At 45.9% G+C, this 26,099-nt stretch overlaps 1 protein-coding gene across 3 annotated transcripts in view; it reads left to right on the forward strand.

Annotated features, from left to right (window-relative positions):
- Positions 1 to 11,793: 11,793 nt before the first annotated feature.
- Positions 11,794 to 26,099, forward strand: part of CARMIL1 (capping protein regulator and myosin 1 linker 1) — a 318,749-nt gene continuing 304,443 nt past the window's right edge. For all 3 annotated transcript variants that reach the window (XM_040967705.1, XM_040967702.1, XM_040967704.1), the window contains exons 1-2: positions 11,794 to 12,107; positions 16,471 to 16,568. In XM_040967705.1, coding sequence (XP_040823639.1) covers positions 12,068 to 12,107; positions 16,471 to 16,568 — 138 coding nt within the window. In that variant the 5' untranslated portion in view covers positions 11,794 to 12,067. The remainder of the gene's footprint in view (positions 12,108 to 16,470; positions 16,569 to 26,099) is intronic.

Below are 26,099 nucleotides of genomic sequence, written 5' to 3' on the forward strand. Positions count from 1 at the left end.
AGGGGCCCACAGGTTGTTAGACTCTGGCCATCTGCCCCCTCCAGCTCATCATTCTTTGTAGTTAAAACTCCGGAATGATGGTGTTGGTTACAATGATCTGGAATCAAAATTTAGAAGCCTTGGGGCCAGCTGACCTCACTTCTCCCAGAGATTGGGATGGGGAGGGAGGCTTGGGGGTTGGAAAGCAGGGAGGAGGAGGAGGAGGCAGCCTCCCAGGGCGCCTGGCCTGGCAGAGGGGCTGCTGCCACAGTGACCCCAGCCTGCAGACTTTGGGGTTTACCCAGCGCTCCACCCACAGGGGATAGATTGTGGTGTTTGGAGTGCTGGGAGATCTCAGTGCCACCTCCAGACAGTTAAACGGGCAGATGGTCTCCGGTCACTATGCAGAAGCAGCCCCCATCCCTAGATTGCTCGGTGATTCTCCCAGGAAAGGTTGTTATTTGGGCAGAGCCTCACAGCCTCAATGTATCAATGGCAGAGCAACAACCATTTCCTTTTTCTGGGCATTCAGGTGATAACATTCACCAAGGGCAAAGTGAAGGATAAATAATGCTGATAAAATATGACAGCGTGATACAATGACAGTTTTTGTTTCTGAGTTGAGCTCTCCTAGGAGTGCATTTTTTTTTAATTAAGGAATTTAAATTTTTTTTTTCCTGATGATGCTTTTGGCTTTAAAATTTTTTAATATTTATTCTTATTGACAAGTCAGATTTACAGAGAGAAGGAGAGACAGAGAGATCTTCCATCCCCTGGTTTACTCCCCAAGTGGACACAACAGCCAGAGCTAAGCTGGTCCAAAGTGAGAAGCCAGGAGATTCTTCCAGGTCTCCCATGTGGGTTCAGGGTCCCAAGGTTGTGGGCCATCCTCAACTGTTTTTGCAGGCCACAAGCACAGGGCTGGATGGGCAGCTGTGCCTCCTGGATACTAACTGGCACCCATACGGGTCCCCAGTGTGTTCAAAGCGAGGACTTTACCATTAGACTAGGCCCCCATTTGGCTTTTTAAAACTCAACTTATTTCTTACCCTCCTCTCAGACACAGCTTGCTGTTGATTTGCGGTTTGAAGGGAGATGAGTAGAAGCATCAATGTACATCAAAGAGAAGTATGGGAACCGTTGCTTCACTTCTAAAGGCAAGTGGCCACCTTTCTGGGAGCTTTGTTGTGATCTACGTGCTACAAACACGAAAGAAGCACACCCACCCTCAAGTTCATTGAGAGAACAGAAACAAGGGTAGCCGTTGTTCAGTATCCGCAACACCATCATCTGCCACATTTCCCCCCAGGTTCCATGCCAGCCTTATTGTGGTAGCAGAAGTCTCACGTGACTCCACTGAGCCCTGCCCATGTACATCTCCTCCCCTGGCATGTGGAGGGAATTGTAAGCATAAGCGGGCATTCAGTGTCACGATTAGGGAATGGTTTATAGTGCCAATGATTTGTCTTTTGTGCAGCTCTACATAAGCCATATCATGCAGTGCATACTTTCCAAGTCTGCATTTTTTTTTTCTTTCTTTTTCCCTTAGGGTATTGGGGCAGGATTCCCTGCATGGCTGTCTTGGAGCTTGTGCCTGCTCCCATGCTCCTTCCTGTGTCTTGCTGGGGTGTGTGGAGTTCTCTGCCTCCATAAGGCAGGTTTCCACCAGACCTGGTATGTGGGGACGTCAGTCTCTGTCAGTGAGGAGAGGACTACAAAGAACTGAGCTGACATAATTTGTCAACAGGCAATGCTTGTCAGTTGCCCTGTCTCAACTGGCTAGAAAAGACGGGACCCTGGACTTACCTTGGCTTGTCATTTTAGGCAGTTGATAATCCTGGAGAGAACATCTCCAGTATCTTGCTTGTTGATGTCATTTGGACAAGAATTCAACAGAGAAAGAATCTGTGAAAGGTTTACGCAAAGCAGGTGGATGTCGTCTGACTCTCCACTTCTGCCTTCTTGTTGTGGCACAGCTTTTGGCCCTTTACCCCTCACATTCCAAGCTCAGGTCAGGGCTGTTCACCATCTCAACGTGCACCTCCAGCTGCAGGCAGCGGGCCAGCCTGTGCCCTCGATCTGCTGGGTGAGGAGCAGGAGGGTGGCTATAGCGTGTTCCCTGTAAGTTCTTCACTAGTCCTGCCTGGGAATTTTCCCTTTTGATTTGTGCTTTTGCTTTAGATTACTCAGGTCTCTCGCTCTTGAGATTTTTGTGGAGTTCTGCTATAGACATTAACTTGCTCTCTGCTTCATGATCCCTGTAGCCTTCTACCATGGTCTTACAATTCACCTTCTGTGGTCTGCTAAGTCAGTTACTGCACTCCTTTGTTTTTCTCATATCCAAAATGTTGAATTTTCTTGTTTGCTGCCATCTCCTATTTTCATTGTCTTTGTAGCTTTGTGCATTTAAAAAATTATTTAACTGAAAAATAGAGAGGTTTTCCACCTGTCTGTACACTCCCTAGAAGACAACAACCAAGACTGAGCCAGGCTGATCCCTGGAGCCAGGAATGCAACCGGGGTCCCCCATGTGGGTGACAGGGTCCCAAGCACTTGAGCCCTGACCTGCTGACTTCCAAGGGTGTGCAACAGAAGGCACTGGAACCCAGGCACTCTGATGCGGCTAGGAGTGTCCTGAGTCAAGCCCTCTGCACCAACTTTATACATCTAGCTTTGTACATTTATACATAAATTGGTACACTTAATTTTTAAGAACAGTTCTAGGTTTATAGGGAAACTGACCAGAAAGTATATTTTATTTAAATGCCCTCTTGTCTCTCTTATTATGAATATCCTGATTATGGAATATCTATCACAACTATTTTTAAAGCATCTTTTAAAAAATTTTCAAAGCACATTCTCTCTCTCTGATACACACAGATCTCCCATTTGATGTTTCAGCCCCCAAATACCTACAACAGCTGAGGCTCATCCAGGCTGAAGCCAGGATCTGGGAATGCAGTCATGATTTCCTCCCCTGTGGATGTGAGGGGCTTGGCCGACACCTGCTGCCTTGTTGAGCACACATTAGCAGGCAGTTGGAATTGAGGCAGGAGCTGGGAATCGAACACTGACAGACACTCAGACATGCAGGCATCCCAAGTAATGTCTTCAACACTTCCTCAAACATCTGCTCCCATTTGCTGCAGTTAATGAGCCAGTGTTGCTCTAGTGTGATTAACTGAATATACAGTTTACATTAGGGACTTACTGCAGTTTCTAATTCTTCTATTCTGATGGGGGAAAAGTGGAGATAAATCCAGTTTTTGAATGCTCCTGGGTTAATGCAGTGTTCTTGTAGCTTGACAGCTTCTTCTCCCTCTTTCTTTCTTTCTTCCCTTTATTCTCTTTTAAAGACTTATTTATTATGATTAAAAAAGGGAGATACAGATATGTCTTCTAGTTTATTCCCCGAGTGGTTACTAATGCCAGAACTGAGCCTATCTGAAGCCAAAAGCCAGGAGCTTCTTCTGGGTCATCCACACAGGTGCGGGGTCCCAAGGCTTTAGACCATCCTTGACTGCTTTCCTATGCCACAAGAAGGGAGCTGGATGGAAACTGGATTGCCCATATGAGATTCTGGCACATGCTTGGCGGGAACTTCAGTCACTAGGCGACGGTGCCAGGCCCATTCTCCCTATTTTTTATTGTCTTTTGCATGCAAAATTCTAGAATCATCTATACTCCTTTCTCCCTTCATCTTTTTTGTCTCCTAATCATGACAACTTTTCTGCCGACTCACCAACTTCCTACTTCCAAAAAGCAAAAAAAACAAAAACCCACTACCATTACTGGTAAATTTCAAGTAATACTTATTATTCCTGATCACATTTGATCTTTAGTAGCACAGGACACTTTTAACCATTTCTCCCTTACAGAAATTATGTTGTTGCTTTTTTTCTTTAATTGCCTCACTTAATGTCTTATCTTCCCAATTTCTGACTACCCTGAAATGTGGTCCCTCTCTGTCTGCAAAGTGCATTTTCTTTTCTTTCCTTTTAAAAAATTTATTTATTTTTATTGCAAGATCACATATATACAGAGAGGAGGATCTTCTTCTTTCTTCTTTTTTAGGAAGATCTTCTGTCTGATGATTCACTCCCTAAGTGACTACAATGGCTGGTGCTATGCTGACCTGAAGCCAGGAGCCTCTTCTGGGTCTTCCATGCAGAAGCAGGGTCCTAAGGCCTTGAGCCATCCTCAACTGTTTTCCCAGGCCACAAGCAGGAAGCTGGATGGGAAGTGGAGCTGCTGGGATTAGAACCGGTGCCCATATGGGATCCCGGCACATTCAAGGCGAGGACTTTAGCCGCTAGGCCACCACGCTGGGCCTCCACAATGTGCATTTTTTAAGACTCCTACCAGTAATTCCCAACTCTTTGTGTGTTTATTTGAAAGTCAGAGTTGCAGAGAGAAAGAGGGAGAAGCAGAAAGATCTCTTTCATCTGCTGGTTTACTCTGCAGATGGCTGTTAATGGCAGGGCTGGGCCAGGTCAGTCAAGAGCCAGGAGCTTCATCTGGGTCTCCCACATGGGTGGCAGGGACACAAACACTCTACTGCTTTTCCTAGGCCATTAGCTGGAAGCTGGATTGGAAGTAGGACAGCTGGGAAACCAGCTATTGTCCATCTAGGATGCTTTACCTGATAAACCACAATCATTCTCTACTCTTGATATTTGCATCCACTCACTCGCTGACCTAGGTTGATCCCTGTGGCTAGTAAAAGAAGGTAGACGTGATGGTGTGTCATTTATGAGGTTATCAAATATGCCACGTTTTCTGTCTTGTTCTCCCTCCCATCCCCCTTGGCTGCTTCAGGAGGACACCAAGAATTAACCATACAAAGCACCACTGTAATCCTTGGCGAATAGTAAATGCTCAACTGGTTAAGTAGATTCACAAAAAGACTTCTTATTTAGTGTGCTCTCTCTTCTTTTGTTTCTATTACACTTGTTGAACACAAGCTATTGCAGTGCATTTGTCCTTCCTTTATGATGTTCTAAAGGGTTTCAGCTCAATTGAGTGTTCTGAAAGTATTCAATTAATCCACCACCTGCTGTGTGGCTAGCACTTGGCTCCTTGTAGATATCACCTCCAGCTTCCTTCTAGACAAGGAGCATCTGGTGGGTGGCTGGGGCCAAGACCTGGTCACTTGGACACTTCTTCCCATGAGATGCAGCCCGGGGATCTGATTACAGTGCAATGAATAAAAGGACCCTTGGCTTGGAAATTTCAAATTCTAGTTTAAATCTGTAACTCTTATGAGGTATGGGTCTTTGGGTACCTCACTCCACAAACCTGCACTTACCTCTTGACTGTGATAAAGATATAATAATTAGTTTCCAACCCAAGGAGTCACTGCATAATTCAGATATGCAAATCCTCATCTCCCTGCTTGTTAGAGTCCATCCAATGTCAGCCGCACCACTACCTATATAATAGGGATTTATTTATGTTGGGGGTAGGGTGTGACAAGCAGGAGGTTAACTGTCTACTGCAGCTTTAAAATATATTCTGACTTCACTCTCATTAAAATTGAAAGTGCTCCTTTGAATCAAGACAACAGAGTATCTATTGAACTGCTCAAGTGTCCTGAAAATGAAAAGCTATTATTATGTAACAATGAACTGAGTATGGCACTCTAACAGAGAAGCGTATTTCAAAAAGTTCATGGAAAGGGCCCAGCAGCGTGGCCTAGTGGTTAAAGTCCTCACCTTGAACACCCGGGATCCCATATGGGCGCTGGTTCTAACCCCAGCAGCTTCACTTCCCATCCAGCTTCCTGCTTGTGGCCTGGGAAAAACAGTTGAGGACGGCCCAAAGCCTTGGGACCCTGTCCCTGCGTGGGAGACCTGGAAGAAGTTCCTGGTTCCCCGGCTTCAGATCAGCACAGCACTGGCTGTTGCGCTCACTTGGATGGAAGATCTTCCTGTCTCTCCTCCTCTCTGTATATCTGACTTTGTAATAAAAAATAAATAGATCTTTAAAAAAAAAAGTTCATGGAAAACAAAATTAAAAGATAAGTCTATTTCTGTGCATATTCTTAAAAAAAGATTTTGATTTGAAAGGCAAAATAGCAAATTACTTTTATTTGAAAGGCAGAATTACAAAAAAGTAGAGACAGAGATGTTCCATGTGCTGGTTCACTCCCCAAATGGCTGCAATAACTGGGGCTGGGCCAGTTCAAAGCCAGGAACCAGGAGCTTCTTCTGAGTCTTCCCTGTGGATGCAGGGACCTGGTGACTTGGGTCATCCTCTGTTGCTTTTCCAGACCATAAGTAGGGAGCTGGATCATAAGTGGAGAAGCTGTGACTGGAACTGGCATCCATATGAGATGCTGGTGTCTTAGGCAGAGGGTTGACGTACTATGCCACAGTTCCAATTCCAGTGAAAAAGAATTTGAGATTCATGAATTTTTCATTATATGCATTTTCCATGAACACCTGGAAAGTCTTGGTTAGATTTCTTTCTCCTTGCTTAGTCATGTTTGCTAGATGTTTACTCAGTTTTATTATTATGATTAATTTATATGGAAAACATTAAAACATAAACAAGAGAAAAAGGAAGGAAATTGGGGTTATCCAGCTGCAAGGAAAATCAACACAGGGCCACTCTGGTTTCATCTCAATTTATTATACCTCTACTATATTATTGTAATATGGGGGGAAATGGTATATGTGTGCATGAGGAAGAGTGGGAAGGAAGCAAATGGGGGAAATCCCTATACCAACAAAAGTGTATCATGGAAAAAAATAGCAACTAAAAAAGTGGAAAAAATTCGATATACCTCCCAACATTCCCCAAGGATTATTTTCAAGTAAAATTCAGATTTTAGGGCAAACATTATTGCATAGTTGATTAAGCCACCACCAGTAATGCGGGCATACCATAAGAGCACCTGTACCACCCAACTACTTTACTTTCAATCTAGCTCCCTGCTCACATGCCTGGGAAAGCAGTGAACTCTGCTACCATGCGGGAAAACGGAATGGAGTTCTAGATTCCTAGACTTGGCCTGATGGAGTACAGGCTGTTGAGGCCACTGGGGAGTGAACCAGGAGATGAAATATTTGTTTCTCTCTGTAACTCTGCCTTTCAAATAACTGAAACCAATCTTAAACAATAACAACAACAACAATTCAGAAAAGCAAAACCCTCATGGGACTAGTGTCCTGGTGTAGTAAGCTAAGCCTTTGTGGAGTCAGCATCCTCCCAGTTGGTGACCCAGCTGCTCCACTTCCAAGCCAGCTCCCTGCTGAAGGCTTGGGAAAGCAGCAGAAGAGGGTCCAAGTGCTTGGGACCTGCACTCAAGTGGGAGACCTGGAAGAAGCTCCTGGCTCTGGATTAGCCTAGCTACTGCTGTTGTGACCATTTGGGAAGTGAACCAGTAGATGGAAAGTCTCTCTCCTTCTCTTTGTATCTCTGCCTTTTAAGTAAATTTTAAAAAACTAACTCTTTACTTAAAAATTCCTCAGATCTTTTAGACTTCATGCATGAATGTTTTAAAGAGAATTGCTTTAATAGCCATTTGCCTTGCATTGTATTCTTTTTAAAACATATTTTTTAAATTTATTTTTATTGTAAAGTCAGATTTATACAGAGAGAAGGAGAGAGAGAAAGGAAGATCTTCCATTTGCTGATTCACTCTCCAAGTGGTCGCAACGGCCAGAGCTGAGCCAATCCAAAGTGTGGAGCCAGGTGCCTCTTCCCGGTCTCCCATGTGGATGCAGGGTCCCAAAGCTTTGGGCCATCCTTGACTGCTTTCCCAGGCCACAAGCAGGAAGCTGGATGGAAAGTGGGGCTGCTAGGATTAAAACAAGCACCCATATGGGATCCCAGTGCATGCAAGACGAGGACTTTAGCCATTAGGCTACAACACTGGTCTCTCTCCCATTGTATTCAAATTGGAGACTAACTCAGCATTCTTAGAAAACTTTGCCAACTTAGTTTGTTTGCCTTGCCTGCTTCTCCTGAAAGGCCTACACTAATCCTTCAGAAAAATCCTCACATACTGGTCCGTCCAGTTCCATACGCTATTAGTTCCAGTACCTGCATGGATTAAAGTCTGCAGTGCTCAAGTCTCAGGTATAAAACAGTGTAGTGCCTGCCTAAAGCCTACATACCACATACCACCTTCTGTAGACTTTAAATCCTCTCTTGATGCCTTATGACACCAAATACATAGTAGATGCGCTACAAATAGTTGTATGGTGTAGGGAATGATGACAAGATAGTCTGTACAATGTTATTCCCCTGGATATTTTCAATTTGTGATTGGCTGACTCTATGATTGCAAAACCTCACAGCTATGGAAAGCAAGCTTCACACTTCTCACGCTTCCTTAAAAAGGCTCCTCATCCAAGGGTAGCTACCAAGGGTGGTACCGTAACTCTCAAAGTCATTACTTGGGGAATGAAATGCCTTAGCTCCCACGTTTATTACTAGCTTAAATTTTAAAGAGAGTTCTCAATGTAGCATGCAAGGTAAGAAACTGGCCTGGGGGAAGTTTCAGGGTTTTTGTAAACTTGTTCATTTTTTTTTTCTTTGTTTCCAGGGTTTCTTCATTTTATGACATAGTTCCCATAAGAGCACTTTAGTTCACTATAGAGGCTTCTTTTTCTGCAAATTCTTTTTTATTTTTGAGAGTATTTTCTTATTGATATGTATTATAAACTGTATGGATATGAATAGATGCCCATGAATTTAAAATCAGGCACAATTTCTCAGCATATGCCACTTAGTATATGTTAAAGTTACTGCCACAGTGCTTAACAATTTAAAAGTTCGTGTGTCATAGCAATCTTCTGAAAACCGCAAGGAACAGTTCTTTTTCCAACAGGTTTCAGAGTATTAGTACTAGGTGCAATGCTTATAGGCAGCCATGTACAAATATTCACACAGACAGAGCTGTGGCTCAGTTTCCTGTGGTGGTTGGAGCACTCTGCGAACCTGCAGTGTCTAGGCAGGGATGCACTTGAAAGAATGGAAGCTTTGGGCACAGCATCATGACATAGCTGGCTAAGCCACTGCCTGTGATGCCAGTAGACCACACGAATGCTGATTTGGAGTCCCAGCTGCTCTACTTCGCAGCCAGCTCCCTGCTAATGCATCTGAAAAACCAGCAGAAGATGGCTCAAGTACTTAGAACCCTGCACACATGTGGGAGACCCGGAAGACACTCTGGCTCCAGGTCAGCCTGGCCCAGCTCTAGGCATCACAGTCATTTGGGGAATGAACCAGCAGATGGAAGGTCTCTCCCTCCCTCTCTCTGTAACTCTACCTTTCAAATACATAAAATAAGACATTTAAAAAACAGTTTGGACTGGAAAGTATGCTCAGTTGTGGAGGCTTGTTTTGTCCCTTGGGTGTGATTTTAACAACAAGCACACATGCCCTATTGGGGGTAGCTTTTCCTCCGCCCAGTGGGCACCACTGTTGTACAGTGCTGGGCCATCAGGTTCTACAGCTTTAGAAACAGTGCTTCTTGGAATTCTCTACTCGCTATCCTGAAGCACATTTGGCTTTGCATCCAGGAAGTGAATGATTTTGTCTTACAGAAACCAGCCAGCAGCTCTTCAGCGCCGTGATGGGAGGTGCACTGGAATTCATTTCTCTAAAGAGGTGCAGGAATCAACAGCATCCCTGCTGCAGGGAAAATGGTTCCTTTACTGAATTTGCAGTTTTCTTTAAAAGCAGCAGAGGAGGCCTGAACTACAGCACTCCTACACAGCCTGCCCTGTATTCATTCTCTATTACCCCAGGCCACAGAAGAAAAATCTTTTGTTCTTACTTTCACAAGTTACCTTGTGATCTGGATCCTTCAAAGCTCTGCTCAGTCATGGTTGTTTGCCACTTATGACAGAAACAAGATCTTGGTTATAACAAGGAAAGGTCTAGCATGAAGCAATCACCAAATGACTGGGGGGTGGAGCTGGGGTCCATAGCTCTCCCATCACTTACTGGAAAGGCAGATGGGATTTTGTGGAGAGGAGAGGAGAGAGAGAGAGAGAGAGAGAGAGAGAAAGAGAGATCTTCAATCTGCTGGTTCACTCCCCAAGTGGCCACAATGGCCGGAGCTGAGCCGAGCAGAAGCCAAGAGCCAGGTGCTTCTTCTGGGTCTCCCATGCGGGTGTGGAGTTCCAAGGCTTTCGGTCATCCTATACTGCTTTCCCAGGCTATAATCAGGGAGTTAGAAGGGAAGTGGAGCAACCTGGGTGCGAACCAGAGTCTGTATAGGATCCCAGTGCTTTCAAAGTGAGGATTTAGATATTGAGCCATCATGCGGGGGTGGGGGTCATAAGTTAACAGACCTTCATTGGACACCTTTTTCAAGGCTATATTGCCTGGGTTCCAAAGTCCAAGTCCTATATTCAAATTGTTTCTCATGTTATTGGGCAGAAAAAAACCAAAGTCAGGTAGTAATGCATGAGTGAAATAGTACAAGAAGACAAATGGAGCAAACCAAGAAACAGGATCCCCGTGTGCTTTGGTTTACTCAAGCGCGTTGCAGGTAATAACTGTGTGGTTTAGGGTTCAGAGCAATCTGAAAAACGCTGGAAAATCTTTACAAGGACGATATGCAGTGGCGTAGCTTTGCAAACACAGGTAAGAAGCAGACCGGCTTAGAGGCAGGGAGGAAGCAGAGGTCTGGGGAGTGGCAATGGTCCCAAAAAGAACCCGCTTGGTAGTCACGTGAGGTTGAGAGGCCAGAAAGAATTCCCGCAGATCCTAGGAGGATGACAGTGTTTAGAAAGACTACCCGTGCATGGGATTTCCTTTCCTTTTCTCCCTCTCTGCTTTCTGTCCTTTATTAGATGCCGAACCTGAATCGAGCGCGGGACCTTCCCGGCAGCGCAGGAGAAAGCAGCCACCCACGTGCGCGCCCGAGTTCGTGGCCTCCAGGTGTCCCCGGCGGGGGAGCTCGGGAGTGGTGCGGCCGTGGCGCTAGGCAGCATGGGACCATTAGCAGGCGCATTTCGGGGTTGGAGACAGTGGCCCAGCTCCCAGAATATACCCGAGGCACAGAGGTTCCGCGAGGGAAAGGCATTGCCCAGGACCCGGTCGCTCACGGCGCCTGCGGGCACCCGCGGAGCTCAGCCAAGTGCCTTCTGCCTGCACGGTGAGCGCAGGCAATGTTCATCCAGCTCTGGCTCCCCAGAGGTGGGAGCGGAGTAAAAACGACGAGCTGACGATCTGCTTCAGGTTGGGCGAAGGCCAAGTGCGCCAAAGGGGCCCCGAGGGCACCGGCTCCAGAGCGCACTATCTGCAGAAGCGGCGCCCGCGGAGGCGCCAGGAACCGCCAAGCCCCGGAGGAGCGGCTCTCCTCTCCGCCAGCCAGCAGATGGCTCCCGGGCCCGCTCTCTTGGCCTCGCCCCTCTCCAGATGCATTGCAGTCGCGGTTTGGGAGCGAGGCTGCGCGGAGGGCACGGTGCCCGCAGCCGCCGCCGCCGCCCGCGCTGTGTCCCCGGGTGCGCGTTGCGCGAGGGGCTCGGCACCGGAGCCGGGAGGCCGGCCTGGAACCGGCGGAGGCGGCTCTCGCGAGGTGAGGAGCAGACGCAGAAAGAGGTGGAGGAGGAGGAGAAGGAGGAGCAGGAGGAGGGCCGGAGCTGCGCCCGCCCCACCGGAGCCGGCCGCAGAGCTAGCACAGCCCACTCCCCGCTCTCCCCGCCCTCTCCCCACGCCTTCCGCTTTCACCTAGGGCCGAAGGTGCGGGGAGGCCGGGCGGGCGCTGGCGCGGGCCGAGCCGCGCCGGGAAGGACGAGCCTGGGGAGCCACCGGCCCGTGGCCGCGCCGCGCCCCGCGGGGTCCTGCCCGCGTCCCGTTCCGCCGCCGGAGCTCCGGAGGGGAGTCATGTAGCAGCAATAGCGCCAGCAAACCCACCTCATCTTTGCAACTCTTTTATTTTTGGACTGGCGGGGAGTGGGGGGCGGCGGCAAAATTATATCCCCTCCTTTTCTTACCCACCCCCATTTGCCATCTGCATTTGCTTCTCTAAAAAAAGATTAAAAAAAAAATCGAGGGGTTGGGGGCCGGGCGGGGGCCTTAAATCGGAGTCGGACCCGCAGTCCCCGGCACCTGGAGCGCAACCATGAGCGAGGAGAGCACCGACGTCCCCCGGGAGCTGATAGGTAAGATTCGCGGCGTCGACTCCGCGTCTTCTCGGCGTCCTGCGCACCTCTGAGCGTCCACAGGTCCAGCCAAGGCTCCGTGTCCCATGGGTCCGAATGGCCAGAGCTGGGTGGCTCGGGGGGTGCGGGCAAGTTAGCACCGCCGGAAGAGCCAGTGCGGAGAGGGGAGGCGTGGGGAGGAATCGGGAGCCCCCCACCCCCGGGAGGTTTCTTCGACTCCTGGAGGTGAGACCCCGCGGAAGGGGTCCGGGATGGCGGAAGAAAGGGGCAGGTTTCCCCGCGCTTGGGAGTTTGGGATGTGAGGGGAATCTGTCCTAGTGCTCTCAGTCCCCTGCCCCAAACTCCTTAAAGTCTGAGAAACCCCTCCGGAAGGGTAGCTGGGAAGCACACAGTAGGTGGCCTCTGGCACGCGCCAGGTCCTCACGGGAACTTGCCATGTGGGTGTGACCCTCTAGCCCCTCTCCCTGTCCCCTACATAGTTGGGGGAGGGGCGCCAATCGGCTGTGGTGGTGATGACTGGACCTGGCAAGGCGTGGCTTGGTGTAGAGAGCTGGGAGCGAAAGGGTTACTGGGCCGGTGCGAACGCAGGCCAGGAAATTGAGGGTTAATGATAAAAAGAGTTGTTTTAATAATGATTAACCTATAGATTATTACCCACCCTGGCTTCTCCTAGGGAATCTCTGTGTGGTACTCCATGCCAGTGTTTCCTTGGTGGTAGGGGTTTGGAGCTGTTTAAGTCTTGGGGGTTTAACTTAATTATCTGGAGGGTTAAAATGGCAGAGCCAAAAGAGGACTGTGCTGAGCACCTAGCGTTGAAGCAGGGATTGTATGCAGCATGTCACAGGTTGCCCCAGGGATGCGCCTTCACACCAACCCATCCTTGGCACTCTGCACCTGCTGTTCTGCAAGGAGAGGATGATGTGCATGCGGAGCAGGGAAGAGAAAGGTCTGAGCCCCGCTTGGCGGTGCATGGTGCGTGGGGTTTGGCCAGGAGGACTTCCTGTGTGCCCTTCTATGAGTAACTGCTAGCTACAAACATCAAACTCCGTGGAAGAAGCTGTTGCTGGGTCTGTGCTAGTCGGATTTAGCATCTGAAGTCACACACACACGTACACACACGCATGCTATCTTACTCATCGTCCTCCACTCTCTCCAGCTTAGGAGTGTGTCCTGGAATAAACCATCAGCCTTTGCTGGGGTGAGCAGCAGTCTGGTTCTGGCTGGTTGAGGCCTTTCCAATCTCGACTTGGAAAGGGAGACAGAGGCCAGGGGCTCTGAAATTCCTGGAGATGCTGGGAAAGGGGTTAAGCCAGGGCGGGCCTGCCTGGAAATTGATCTTACATCATTGGAGAGGGGCAGGTTTTTAATTTATTGAGAGTCCTCTTAGAGCCTGGTCTTGAAAACTTTGGGCAATTACCCAGAACACAAGAGGAAAAGATGAAGAGCAAATTGTAGGTATCTTTCATGCTCTCAAAATAAACACATTGGTGCATTTTAAAAGTTGAATTTGAGCCTCATCTTGAAATGGAACTTGTGTTTATTGAATATTGCCCATCTCCCGTATCTCAACTGCATGCCATACGCTTTGGGAATGTATCTGATTTGGTTCTATTTTTAGGGCCTTCAAATGATCTAGTTAGGCTGGGATAGGAGAAATTCCTGCATCTACGTTTCTCTGATTTCAAGGGTGGGCTGCTCTCATGTGTTGAAAATGGTGACCCTGGGGGCAGGTGCTGTGGCACAGTGAGTTAAGCCGTCGTCTGAGATGCCAGCATGCCATATCACTTTTCTGATTCTAGTGTTGGCTACTCTGCTTCTAATCTAGTTTTCTGCTAATGTACCTGGGCAGAAGTGAAAGATGGCCCAAGTGTGAGGACCCTACCACTTGGGTGGAATTCTTGGCCCCTTTCTTTGATGTGGCCCAGACCTGGTTCCGGTGGCCCTTTTGAGGAGTGAACCAGTGAATTGAAAGGTCTCTCATATTCTCACTGTGTCTTTCAGATATGTAAGAAAGTAGATACATAAGTCATTAAACAAACAAACTGGTGACTGTATGAAAAAAAACTCAATGAATTCCTTAAGCGCATTCCTCAAGGCGGTAAAAAAATTGCAATGTGTCTTTCTGAGCATGAATGTCACAGAGGCTTTTTGTAGACAAATTACAAATGCAGAAAAGAATATACGAAAAAAGAATAAGAATATACGAATATGTCACCCACATTACCACTTGCAGATAGCTACTCTGAAGCTGTTGGCGTGTGATATCCCTTCCTACTTTCTTCCCACCTGCCAGAATTCTTTAGTTTAGTTGGTTTCACAGGCCCCATTTCCCACAAATCGTTTTTAGGGGAGGGTGGAGTAGCTTGCATTGGTTCTGTTAAGCTAGGAACTTGCTGAGAACTCCCAGTGCAGTGAGCTACCCTGAATGTCCTCGTGCCCCACATATTCCACCCCCACGCTCCCTGAACAAGCTGTGCCGTGTCATGTTTCCAGTCCCTTCTTGGTGATTACGCCTATTCTCTTCCTCACTCTTCTTACCTGAGTGGCACAAAACTTTCCTGATGGATTTGTTCCCAGAAGGAACACTCTGATCTTGCCTCAGCGATCATTGTTAAACTATGTAAGGCAGAATGGAAGCTCCTGTTGCTAATAGAAATGACAGCTGTTCTCCCTGTATCTCAGCTGATCATTTTGTCCACTCCGCTTTGGAAACTGGCGGTCTTCTGTTTGCTACACCTGAAAGGTTCATCGCAGGGCTCTCCTCTCCCTGAGCAGTGTCATGCACTCTCTTGTGGATAGTCTGCTGTGCTCTGTGTCGGTTCCTGTAATAGCATCTATCAGGGACTCCATGAGGTTGCAACTCCTGTGAAAGGCGAGGACCACCTCATCCAGCAGCTGGTAGATTACCTGGCATACCAGGGCGCTACTGTGTAGGTAGGATTATGGAAAATGAATAAACCGAAATGATTGAAGAACAGAGTATTAGTGCTATGGGAGCTTGCAGGAGGGAGCTGTTTTGAAGGGCAAGCCTGGAGGAAAATAGGTCAGGGGCATCCCAGGAAAGAGAATAATCCATGCAGAATGTGGCGGGAGCAGAGGATGGAGATGCCTATGAGGGATGTGTGATCTGTCCTGTTGTGTTATGAAGTTTGAGTCCATCAAGGTCTCTGTGAGGGGGATGAGCATTTAGCCTAATGATTAGGACGGAGGTTTGATTCCTGGCTCCTGACTCCACATTCCTGCTAACACAGAGCCTGGGAGGCACTGGTAATGTTGCACATGACTGGATTTCTGCAATTCACATGGACACCTGGATTGGGTTCCTACTTCCTAACTTTGGCTCATGCCTGACTGTGGCAGGCATTTATACAGTGAACCAGCTGGTGGGAATATTTTTGTCTCTCGCCTTCTTTGTTTTATGACTCTTCAAACTAAGAAAAAAAATTCTGAGTAACTGTGAGTCAGGCCAGGAGTGACACGATCAGACTTGTGGTCTCGGAAGGGTCACTGTGGTTGTGAAAGCAGCAGTGGGCGTTTGGCGCCCTGGCCTGAGCCTTGGCGAGAGACTCTGAAGCGTTTGGTGCAGGATCTTGAACAAGGACTCAGGAGCTGCCCATAAGGTAGATCAGAGGAGATGATGTCCTATCTGAGAGCCTGGAATTGAGATGCCTAAGGTTTATAGCTTTGTGAGTGGCCACAGGAGGTGATCATGGAGTTGTTTGGGGATACTCATGGTGGTTCCTGGAAGATTTTGCCAGCAACCTTCAGCAGTCTCCCCTTCTGTCTCGATGTAATTCCTCTTTGCATTGTCTTTAGCCACCCTTTGTAATACTGTGCTATGATGCATCTGAAAGCACAGGTGGCTGGGAGACCCTTTTGTTGGTTATATCATTTTGTTTTATGTATATATTTTTTTTGCCTTATTTCCCAGTCTTTTTGTCAAAGCCCACACAGAAATAGGTGTTTCTGGGATCCTCTTGTTTCCCAGATGCTGCTGGCGTCAGAGCGACTTGGACTAAGGCTGAGGGTCTTTATGACTTTTTCTTGTATATGTAATACTGTTCTGTCTACTGCCTCACGCTGTTGAGAGTGTGTGCACATCCTGTTTTCCCAGCAAGATTATGTCATGCCTTGCCTGAGCTGGTATTATGTCATATGTTTTTATGTTTGTCCCTAGTTTGGGCACACTGTCCAAAGCACAAATTATTAAATACTTGACTGTTGATAACCATCAGGCTTGTGAAAAACTAGCCAAAAGAAAATCGTGAAACAACCAAATAATCTCTCCCAAATACACTTTCCTCCCCAATATTTGTTTTTCTTGTGAATCAAGGACTATAATGAAACTGTTCTCTTCTTTCAGAAAGCATAAAGGATGTTATTGGCAGAAAGATAAAAATTGCAGTCAAGAAGAAAGTAAAGTTGGAAGTTAAAGGAGACAAAGTTGAAAACCGAGTGCTGGTAAGTGTTATTGTTTCCTTTTTATGCAAGTGTTTAGAAGGAAAATTGTCCGCTCTGTTTTCATGTAGCAAGTGTTCTGGTGTCTGTCATTGCTTGGGCAGTTCTGGTGGCTGTTTTAGATGACTTGGAATGTTTCTTTGTTGCCTTAGGGTGGTTTAAATCTTAGAGATGAGAGTTTCTGGGATTACATTTCTCCCAGTTGAAGCAGTGACATATTTTGATCTCTCTTGAAGCCTGTTTTCTTATTAGAGTTTGGTGCTCAGTGGGGCTTCAGCATTTTCCTTGATGTGTGGCGGAGTTGGTGACCTCTATGAGGTTTGTTGAGGACTTCAAAAACACCTACATTGTCAACTACAGTTTCTCTAATGTTACATCTGATTCCATCTTAGCAATGATGACCGAGAATATGAACCAAAAATTGGTCCTTTTGGTATTTTGTGGGGAACAGCCTGCCAGAGGCAGCGTCTGTTGTATTGCATGGATGTATCAACTGTGTGGGCACAAGTTTCTAGCTAGCCCTCAGTAACTGAGTTGTCCACTTAGAGAGGTGAAAAGCTGTTGTGATATTTTAATGATTTGTGTGTTGCGATAGTGGTAAACTTAAGCTTTGGATGCAGAGAATGTTGTATTTATTTATTTACTTATCATCATTTTTGAATCCTGCCTGTGTACTTGCCATATGCCTTCAGGTCTTCACTGTTTCCCCAGTGTTGTCTTAACTTTCTTTATCATTGGTTTTCCCGCCTTTGGAGTTTTTTTTTCTTTTTTTCTTTTTTTAATTCTCACCTTTGGAGTATTTACAATTCCCAGGCACAGGCTGTTGAAAGAGTATTTTTAATATTCCGTTCTTTTCTGTTGAAGTTGCCACTGAATTTGAAGTGTCTTTCTGATAATATCTGAGTCTCTCCTTGAACATTTAACCCTGGAGTCTGTGACTGCCTTTCCTTGTAGGTGTTGAGAAGGGCCTTTCTATTGGTTGCTAGATTCCTTCTGTTTCTATCCTATGTGCAGTTGGCACTGTGAAGAACCACTTCCAGGGCAAAATACGCTCCAATGGACTGTGGGGTGAAGGTTATAAACAACAGAAGTGACTGGTACCATTGTCTGTCTTGTTTAACTTTAATGCAGAGTAAATGTCCTTAAATTGTGTCTTTATTTGTTTATTTACTTATTTTTAAAGATTGTTTAGTCAAAGGATTGTGCTATGTTTTAGAGGCAGTGGCGTAGGGAGTCTTGTTTTTTTCATTTGCTGTTTAGTATCTTTATGGTAAATTTTCATATTGTAACTTTACCAGCTAGGAACCACCTCAGTGGCACTTGTTCAAGTAGTGTTTGCTTTGGCAGTCTAGGAATGGTAGTTGGTATTATTTGATTTTGGATACTATTCATTCTACTGAGCATAAGCTCATATTGCTAAAATTTACAATAGTCAGATTTCAAAGACACATTTAAATCTTTCAATATGACTGAATTAGCACCTTTTAAAAATAGTTGTAAATAATGTTAAGTTTTGTCGTTGTGACCGCATTGCAGATATATTTGCGTGTAAGCATTTATTGCCTAGAGTCTGGAGTCTTAGCGTTTGCTACGAGCTTTGCCTAAGCTTGCTAGGGCTGTTACCTGTAGGGGCAGGAATTATTCATAGAAATACTGCAGTCCTTTTCTTTGACAGGCTTCAGGTGTGAACAAGGAGGTCTAGGAAGTAATGAAGAAGTAACTTTCAAGTTGTCATTTTGGGAGTTTTTTAATTTGGAGAAATGGAGTTACTTGAGCAACTGTCAGCACACCAAAACAGGTTATACAGCAATAGTAGCAGTGCTTCCACAGTGCCTCGTTTTGACTTGTTCTTTGTCCTTTCTGTTTGGGGCCTGGGGCTCCCTGAGCTCCTTTTCTCCTGAGGAAGGCGGGGTGTGCTCTGTGTGCCTTCGTTCCTTCTTTTTATTTACTTATTTATTTTTAAAATTTTTATTGGAAAGTCAGATACACAGAGAGGAGGAGAGACAGAGAGAAGAAGGTCGTCCATCCCCTGATTTACTCCCCAAGTGGCTATAATGGCCCCAGGTATGCCGATCCACAGCCAGGATCCAGAAGCCTCTTCCAGGTCTCCTATGTGGGTGCAGGATCCCAAGGCTTTGGGCCATCCTTGACTGCTTTCCCAGGCCATAAGCAGGGAGCTGGATGGGAAATGGAGCTGCCGGGATTAGAACCAGCACCCATATGGGATCCCGGCATGTAGAAGGCGAGGACTTTAGCCGCTAGGCTACCACATCGGGCCCGGTTCCTTCGTTTGTATATTTTGAATTTATACAATTTCTAGCTGATCTTCACTCTCTTTTTCCCTCATGATCAAGGCTGAGATTTATTGAACGACTGCTCAACACTGTGCTAACTGCTTTATTCCATTCCTGCTACAGCCCTAGGAAGTAGGCATTTTCCATCTCCATTTTACAGATGAGGAAACTGTGATCTGAACAGGCTTAAAGTCTCTTGTTTGATGTCATAGCTAGTTAAGCACAGAGTTGTGATTTGAACTCAGACTTGCCTCACCCAGAGCCTGTTTGCTTTGCCATTATGCCCAAAATAAGAAGCAGATATTCAGAGAGGGTGTTTGGCCTGGCAGTCAAGGCATTGCTTAAGATGCCCACCCTTCTAGTCCTAACTGCTCCCGACTCGAGCTTCCTGCAAATGCAGAGCCTTGGAGGCAACAGTGATGATTCAAATACTCAAGTTCCTGCTATCTGTGTGGGAGATGTGGGTTTAGTTTCCATCTCCTGGCTACAGCCCCAGTCCAGCTGTGGTTGGCATTTGGAAAGTGAACCAAGAATCTCTCTCTGCATTGCACGTTAAAAGAAAAAAGGAAGAAAGGAGAGAACGTAAACATGCTTTGCATTTTGGAACTATCCAAACCATGTGGGCGAGAGCCCTTGGAGCATGCACGCACCGTGACTCTGGATGGATATCGGGTGATTTCCCCATCCATGCCTGGGTACTGGGACATTTGTGAAGCTGGGTGTGGCATCCCTCTTTATCTCTCCCCTCCCCCCAGAAACAAGAAGAAATAAAGAATTTGGGAATAATGTTTTTACCCATTTGTCCCTAACCCTCGATCCTTTCCATCCTTATTCCTGCTCCTTGATCCTTCCCACTCTGTAATCACCGTCAAATAAATATAATAAATTAAAAACAAAAGAAAAACAAAACCATGCTTTGCCTTGTGGTCCAAGTGGTTTCTAACTTCAAATTGTGATAGTGGTTATTTGGACTTTAAAAGAATCAGTATTCCGAGTTGTATTCTTTTTTTAAAAAATTTGAGTTGATACGTACATTAGTTTATTCCTTTTTGTTGAAGTGAAATAGGCACACGGTATGTGTAAAGTGGGCAGTCTAACTTCATGAGATTCTTGACAGCTGTCAAATACTATGCACATTATTAAAACTCTCAAAGGCAGAGAGCTCCTGCCTGTTGATTCATTCCCCAAATGCCTGCAACAGTTGGAATTGGGCCAGGCCAAAGCCAGGAACTGGCAGCTCAATCTAGGTTCTTTTCTGAGGGTGACAGGGACCCAGCAACTTTAGCCATCACTTACTGTGTTCTAGGGTCTATAATACCAGGAAACGGGGGTCAGGCCTGCAGCCAGCACCAGAACCTAAGACAGTGTGATATGGAGGGCTGGGGGCCCAAGCAGCACCTTACCTACTGTGTCTCCTGCCCACCTCTTGAGTAGTTTTTGGTAGGAGATTAATGACTAGGTCTGGGCATTGAGTCCCAGAGACAAAATCAGCTTGGGGTTTAATCATAGTAGCTAAGCTCTAGCTGCTTGTAGAGGACCCACAGCAGGCTCAGTGATTAGCATGTAAATAGCCAGTTAAGTTATAGCTGACTGACTAGTTGGTTGGCTATAGCTAATTACATTGTTTTCTGTGTCGCGTGCCCATGTTTCTGTCAATGTTTTGTGATCACATTGTTGGCTGGAGTCCTTAGAACATGCTTTTTTAAAAAATACAATTTTATATGAAGCGCAAAGTTAGTGGGGGAGAAAGAGAGAGAAAGAGCAAGAGAGAAAGAGAGGATCTTCATCCACTGTTTACTCTTGAAATGGTCGCAGTGGTTGGGACTGGGCCAGGGTGAAGCCAGGAGCTTGGAATTTCATACAGGTTTCTGGTGTAGTTGGGAGGGTCCCAGGAGCATAAGCAGGGAACTAGATCAAAAGCAGAGCAGTCAGGACTAGAATCAGCACTCTGATATGGAATGGCAGCTTCCCAGGCTGTGGCTTAACTCATTGTGCCACAGCATTGGCTCCCTACTGTGGTTTTGGGAGATGCCAAACTACTGGATTTAACTGGTTTAGGAAATTTTCTCTGTAACATATTCCAGCTGGAAAGTAAACATGTAACCAGGCACTGGTGGAGCATGGAAAGACTTCAGAAGGAAGTTTCTGGAGTGCTTTCTGTTCAGGTGAAATCAGAAATGCCAGGGTGACCTTGGGAAGAGTGTGCTGTGCTCGCTTAGATTTGGCAGTCAGGGAGTGAAAATCAGCTTGTTTACTACCTGGCCTTTATAGTTGTTATACAGACTGTTCCATTTAGGTTTCTACAAATCAGATGAAGTATGCTGCTTTTCCCAAATTTATTTTCCCCCAACCCTAATGACTGTCTGCTAGGAGACATCTAGAACTTGTGCTTCTTGGGTCAGTTAAATGAAAAAGAGGGCAGACTGTTCATCATTATGAGTGTTCTAGGGCCTGGGCCCCTAGCCTGTGTCCAGGTACAACCACCTAACTACATTTACAATCTGAGGTTGTTTGAATTCGCAGGTATGGTTTGAGGGCTGTGCTGCAAACATTGGCGAAGAGGTCCAGCATTGGTGGTGGTGGCCAAGGACACCTCCTAAAAACAGCTGAGAAGGGAATTACAGCGTAGATGGTGTATGGTGTAATGATGAGAGTGACCCACAGGGGACCTGGTCATCAAGCAGACAGAAAACACCAGAGTGGTGGTGCACCTTGTGGTACAACCAGTGGAGCTGGTGCTTGTAGTACCCACATCTCCTATTGGAGGGCCTAGGTTCATGAACCAGTTCTGCTTCTGATTCCTGTTTCTTGCTAAGGTATACAGTAGGTGATGACTCAGGTAGTTGGGCCCTGTCACCCGTGTGGGAAATCTGGATTGAATTTCTTTTTCCATCTGTAACCAGTCCCTGGCTGTTGTAGGCATTTGGTGAGTCAATCAGTAGATGGCAAATGTCTCTCTTTCTGCATCTGTATTTCATAACCCTAACATTTTTAGGTAATGGTAGAGGTACAGGCAACCATGACAGATAATACAAGAGTTGACTTGTACCCTTAATCCATTTTTCTCCATCTTGCAGAAATGTAGTGTGATTCAGGATACTGTGTAGATTGAGGTTGTAGGATGCAGGAAGTTTCCATCACTGAAAAGGCAGAAAATCCCTCTGTTGCACTTTTACAGCCATAGCCTGCTCTTTCCTAACACGTGGTAGCCACTAATCTGTTCATTTCTGCGCATTCTTCAAGTTGCTAGGTGCAGCAGGTGGCCCATGTTTTTCCTGAGGGTGGACCCTGGTGTGGAGGCAGTACAGCGTGGGACCCATTCATCAGCTGGGGGACATCTGGAATGTTTCCAGTTTTTGGTAATTAAGGTTATTCCTAATGCAAACATTGCTGTACAGGTTTTTGAGGGTGAATACTTGTCTCCATTCTCTGTGAGAAATGGCAAGTAGTGCAACTGCTAGCTTGTATGGAGTCACATGTTTAGTTGTATAGGAAGCTAGCAAGCTTTCCCAGAGTGGCTGTGTGTTGTTCTTGTCCTACCCTCAGTGTGTGAGGGAGTGACTCTCCTTAGATCCATGGCAGTATTTGGTACTCTCTGGCCTTTATTTATTTATTTATTTATTTATTTATTTATTTATTTATTTATTTATTTTTGAGGATGGGTGGATGAAAGAAAAGCATCGACAGGCCTTGGTGATTTCTTCTCAGCACACCTGAGCTGTTGCCTGTGTCCTAGTAAGGCATGTGGCATTTGCTCTCTCTGGGACTGTGGCTGCAAAGGTTGATGCAGCAGATTCATGCCTGGCCTTGGCCTTTGCCAACCTCTTGTGCTCCCACACCCCTCAAAATTGGATCTGAAACAGGGCTCCTCTCCTCTGATTGGATGGAGCTAAGAGGAAAATGGCAGACAGATTCGTTATCTGGAATTGTGCACCTACGTCATCAAAGCTGAGCACAGAGTTTGTATTTTGTCTTGAAAAGTTAACCCAGAATCCCTTCATGACTTGTTTTGGCCCTGTGTGCAACTTAATTAGCCTTGATTAGAATAATGGTAAGTTAACTTTTAAAAACTTTTAAAAAGAGTAGGGGAGAGTTATTTTGGGGTAATATGTAACACTCAAATATTTTAGTGGCAGTGCTGTCTTTTATTAACTCAAAATATACACTCCACTGTCACCTCTTTATTTAAAAAAAATACATTAAAAAGAGACTAACTCTCAGGTGAAAGTTTTGTTGAGTATTTGGCTCACCTAAGCAATCATGAATTATTTGAAATCATCAATATTCTGTGAAAAGGGAAACCATTGTTCTTTTCTGCCGGTCTCTGGCCAGTCTGTTTGATGCTTTCCCAATGTCCCAGTGTCTGACAGCTTGATTCAGCAGCATGGCTGGGGTCACAGTCACTGCTTAGTTCCCTCTGGAATTTGTGTTGCGTGGTTACTTTCAGGAGACATCAGTCTGGGCCAGTGGTTTCCAAACTTCATTTCCTTTTAAAACCAGCAATACCCTTTTCACATTCATGAATTATTCATAGAACCCATAGAGTGGTGATCTATTTTTGAAGAATTTTAAAAGGTTTTTTTAATCTATTTCAAAGGGCAGAGCAACAGAGAGCAGAGAAGAGACACACAGAGGTGTGTCTCAGCAAATAGCTATGATTGCTCACTCGGGTTTCCCCTGGGTGGCAAATGCTCAAGCGAGTGGGCCCTTTTTTGCTGCCTTTCCAGGCACATCAGCAAGGAGCTGCTTCAGAAGTGGAGCAGCTGGGAGTGAAATGGCACTCTGATGTGGGATGCTGGTTGTGTAAATGGCAACTTACACAAAACACTGGTCCTGAAGTAGTAATATTTTTATACAAACTTATAAACCCAGAACTAGTGTGAACCCATTCCTTGGTTCTTTTCCACTGAATTGATTAACACAATTAGAAACACATAGGAGGAGAAATTGGGTCCTGCTTCTGTTGCATGGTGTGAAGAGGCTCTCAGTTTACTGATTAACCAGTGCAAGCATCATAGCTTTTTATGGCAGCTTAGGTGGCTGTCTCAGGGCGCTTTCCAAGGAAATGGATGTGTTGGAGGGAGCTTTACCCTGAGGTTTTAAGAAATTCATTGATTTGAAAGGCAAAGTGGTTGGTGGTGGGGTGGGAAGTGTATGTGTGTGTGTGTGTGTGTGTGTGTGTGTGTATAGAGAATGGATCATCCATGTGTTGGTTCATGCCCCACACGCCTGTAATAGCCCATTCTGGGCCAGGCCAAATCCAGGACCTAGAAATTACATGCAGGTCTTCCATGTAGGAACCCAAGTACTTGGACCATCTCCTGCTGTCTGTCTTAATGCACGTTAGCAGTAAGCTGGAATGGAGAGCAGAGCTGGAACTTGAACCCACAGACTCTGAAATAGAATGTGGGAGTTCCAGGTTACCTCTTCACCCACTGTGCCCAATACCTGCTCTAGTCTCAATTCTGATAGCAGTGGGATGTTCCAGCTATCAATGTATGACTATACTAAGTTTGCTGAGCACGTTTGAGTGTGTCTGTTGGTGTGCTACTATTCCAAATGTTTAACAGAAGAGATCAGCATTAAACATTTGAGGGGCACCATGGCCTCTGAAGATGCTATTGAAAGGTCACTGTGCAAGCTCTGCATTTCCATCCTCTCTGTACAGGCCTCTTGTGCTGTTGTTGAGTAATTTGAACAGTTCCTTTGTGGTACCATGAGGAGTCTCAACTTTTAAGGATCACTTACAATTCAGTGCATAGGTGGTTTTCAGAGTGCTTGGGTGAAGTTACATGGCTGTAGGAAACTGAGCTTTAGAAAAGAGAGTGCATTGTGGCTAAGGCTCTTGGCCAAAGTTTTGGGAAATTCAGAAGAAAACAGTTCATATTGAGTGCTTCAGAATTTACCTGATCTCCAACGCTGGAGTCAGCTTGCAGCTGATTGCCCTCATTTCTGGGGAAGGGGCGGCTGCTGCAGCATACATTTCGTTGGCCAACGGTTTTGATCTAGCCGAGTCTGTTACCTGAGCTGCCTTTACACCTGCGCCTCATCTGCAGCTGCCCCAGTTTCTTTTGCAGTTAGGATAGGTGAGTCAGATGACCCGGGGCAAGGAAACCGTTCAGTATTCACCAGGCCTGGTTTAACTTTTTATTGTTCTTAGATATTTTTACAGCTTCTGGGATTTGCAACCTTGGGACCAGGGAGGGCATTTAGACAGAGCTGGGGAGACGGAATAGGAGAGTAATATTGAAAGCTGAGGAGGAAGGAAGCCTACTACCAGAAATACTAGGAAACACTTTATTCATGGTTGGAAAACAGCTAGGAAAGCAGAGACTAGGTTCCTGTAACTCCTTGAGGATTCTTTGCATTGGAAATGTTGTTGGTATTTATTGTTGGAGTTGATGAGAAGGCCTTATGCACTGAGGTTAAGCTATTTCTTAGAATGCCTGAAATTGGTACCAGAGTTCTAGGGTTTGAGTCCCAGCTCTACTTCTCTCTCCAGCTTCCTGTTTATGGTTTATGCACACACCCTAAGAGAAATACAGTGATGGCTCACGTAACTGACATCCACCTTGCACACCTGGAGTAAGTTCAGGACTCCTGACTGGATTCTGGCCCAGTGCTGTTGAGAGTATTTAGAGAGATAAGCAGCAGATAAAAAATTTACATCTCGACCTTTCAAATAGAATGAAAAAAAGTTTTTTTTAAAAGTAAATGCTAAGGTGCAACTGAAGTTTGATGATCAGATTTTTCTTTGGCCCTAAACATTCTGTAATTCCTAAAATGCTTATTGTCTGCTGATAGAATTAAAAAATCTAGATTGGTATGTATGGGGCATAACTGTCTACATGTTCACATTTCTGTGCCCTATTTGTTTCTCTTGAAATAGATTATTTTCCGAGATCTTTGGGACAAGAGGAATAAAGGGGGTGAAAGAAAAGTGTTGGGAAGTGGTATGTGCAGTGCGCTTGTATGTACATCAGCCACCAGGTCCTTTTCTCGACTGTTTCCTTCTGAATTTTTCTGTTTCCTGGAAAGTTTTCTGCTTTCAAATCATTCACTTGAGGAGACTTGGCCAAGAGAGGATGCATAGGACAGCTCCTTCAGGGTGCGGAGCAGGCTCTTGCAGGTGCCGGAGTGGTGCTCACCGCAGCTCGGGCCTGGGGCAGGGGTGTGAGATAGCTGTGCTTAGCCCCTGCTAAAGAAGCAGGGGCTTGTCTGCTGAGCCCTTGGGGGGTCT

This window comes from Ochotona curzoniae, unplaced genomic scaffold (genome assembly GCF_017591425.1).
Source record: "Ochotona curzoniae isolate NIBS_2020 unplaced genomic scaffold, NIBS_Ocur_1.0 scaffold_461, whole genome shotgun sequence".
Lineage (NCBI taxonomy): Eukaryota > Metazoa > Chordata > Mammalia > Lagomorpha > Ochotonidae > Ochotona > Ochotona curzoniae.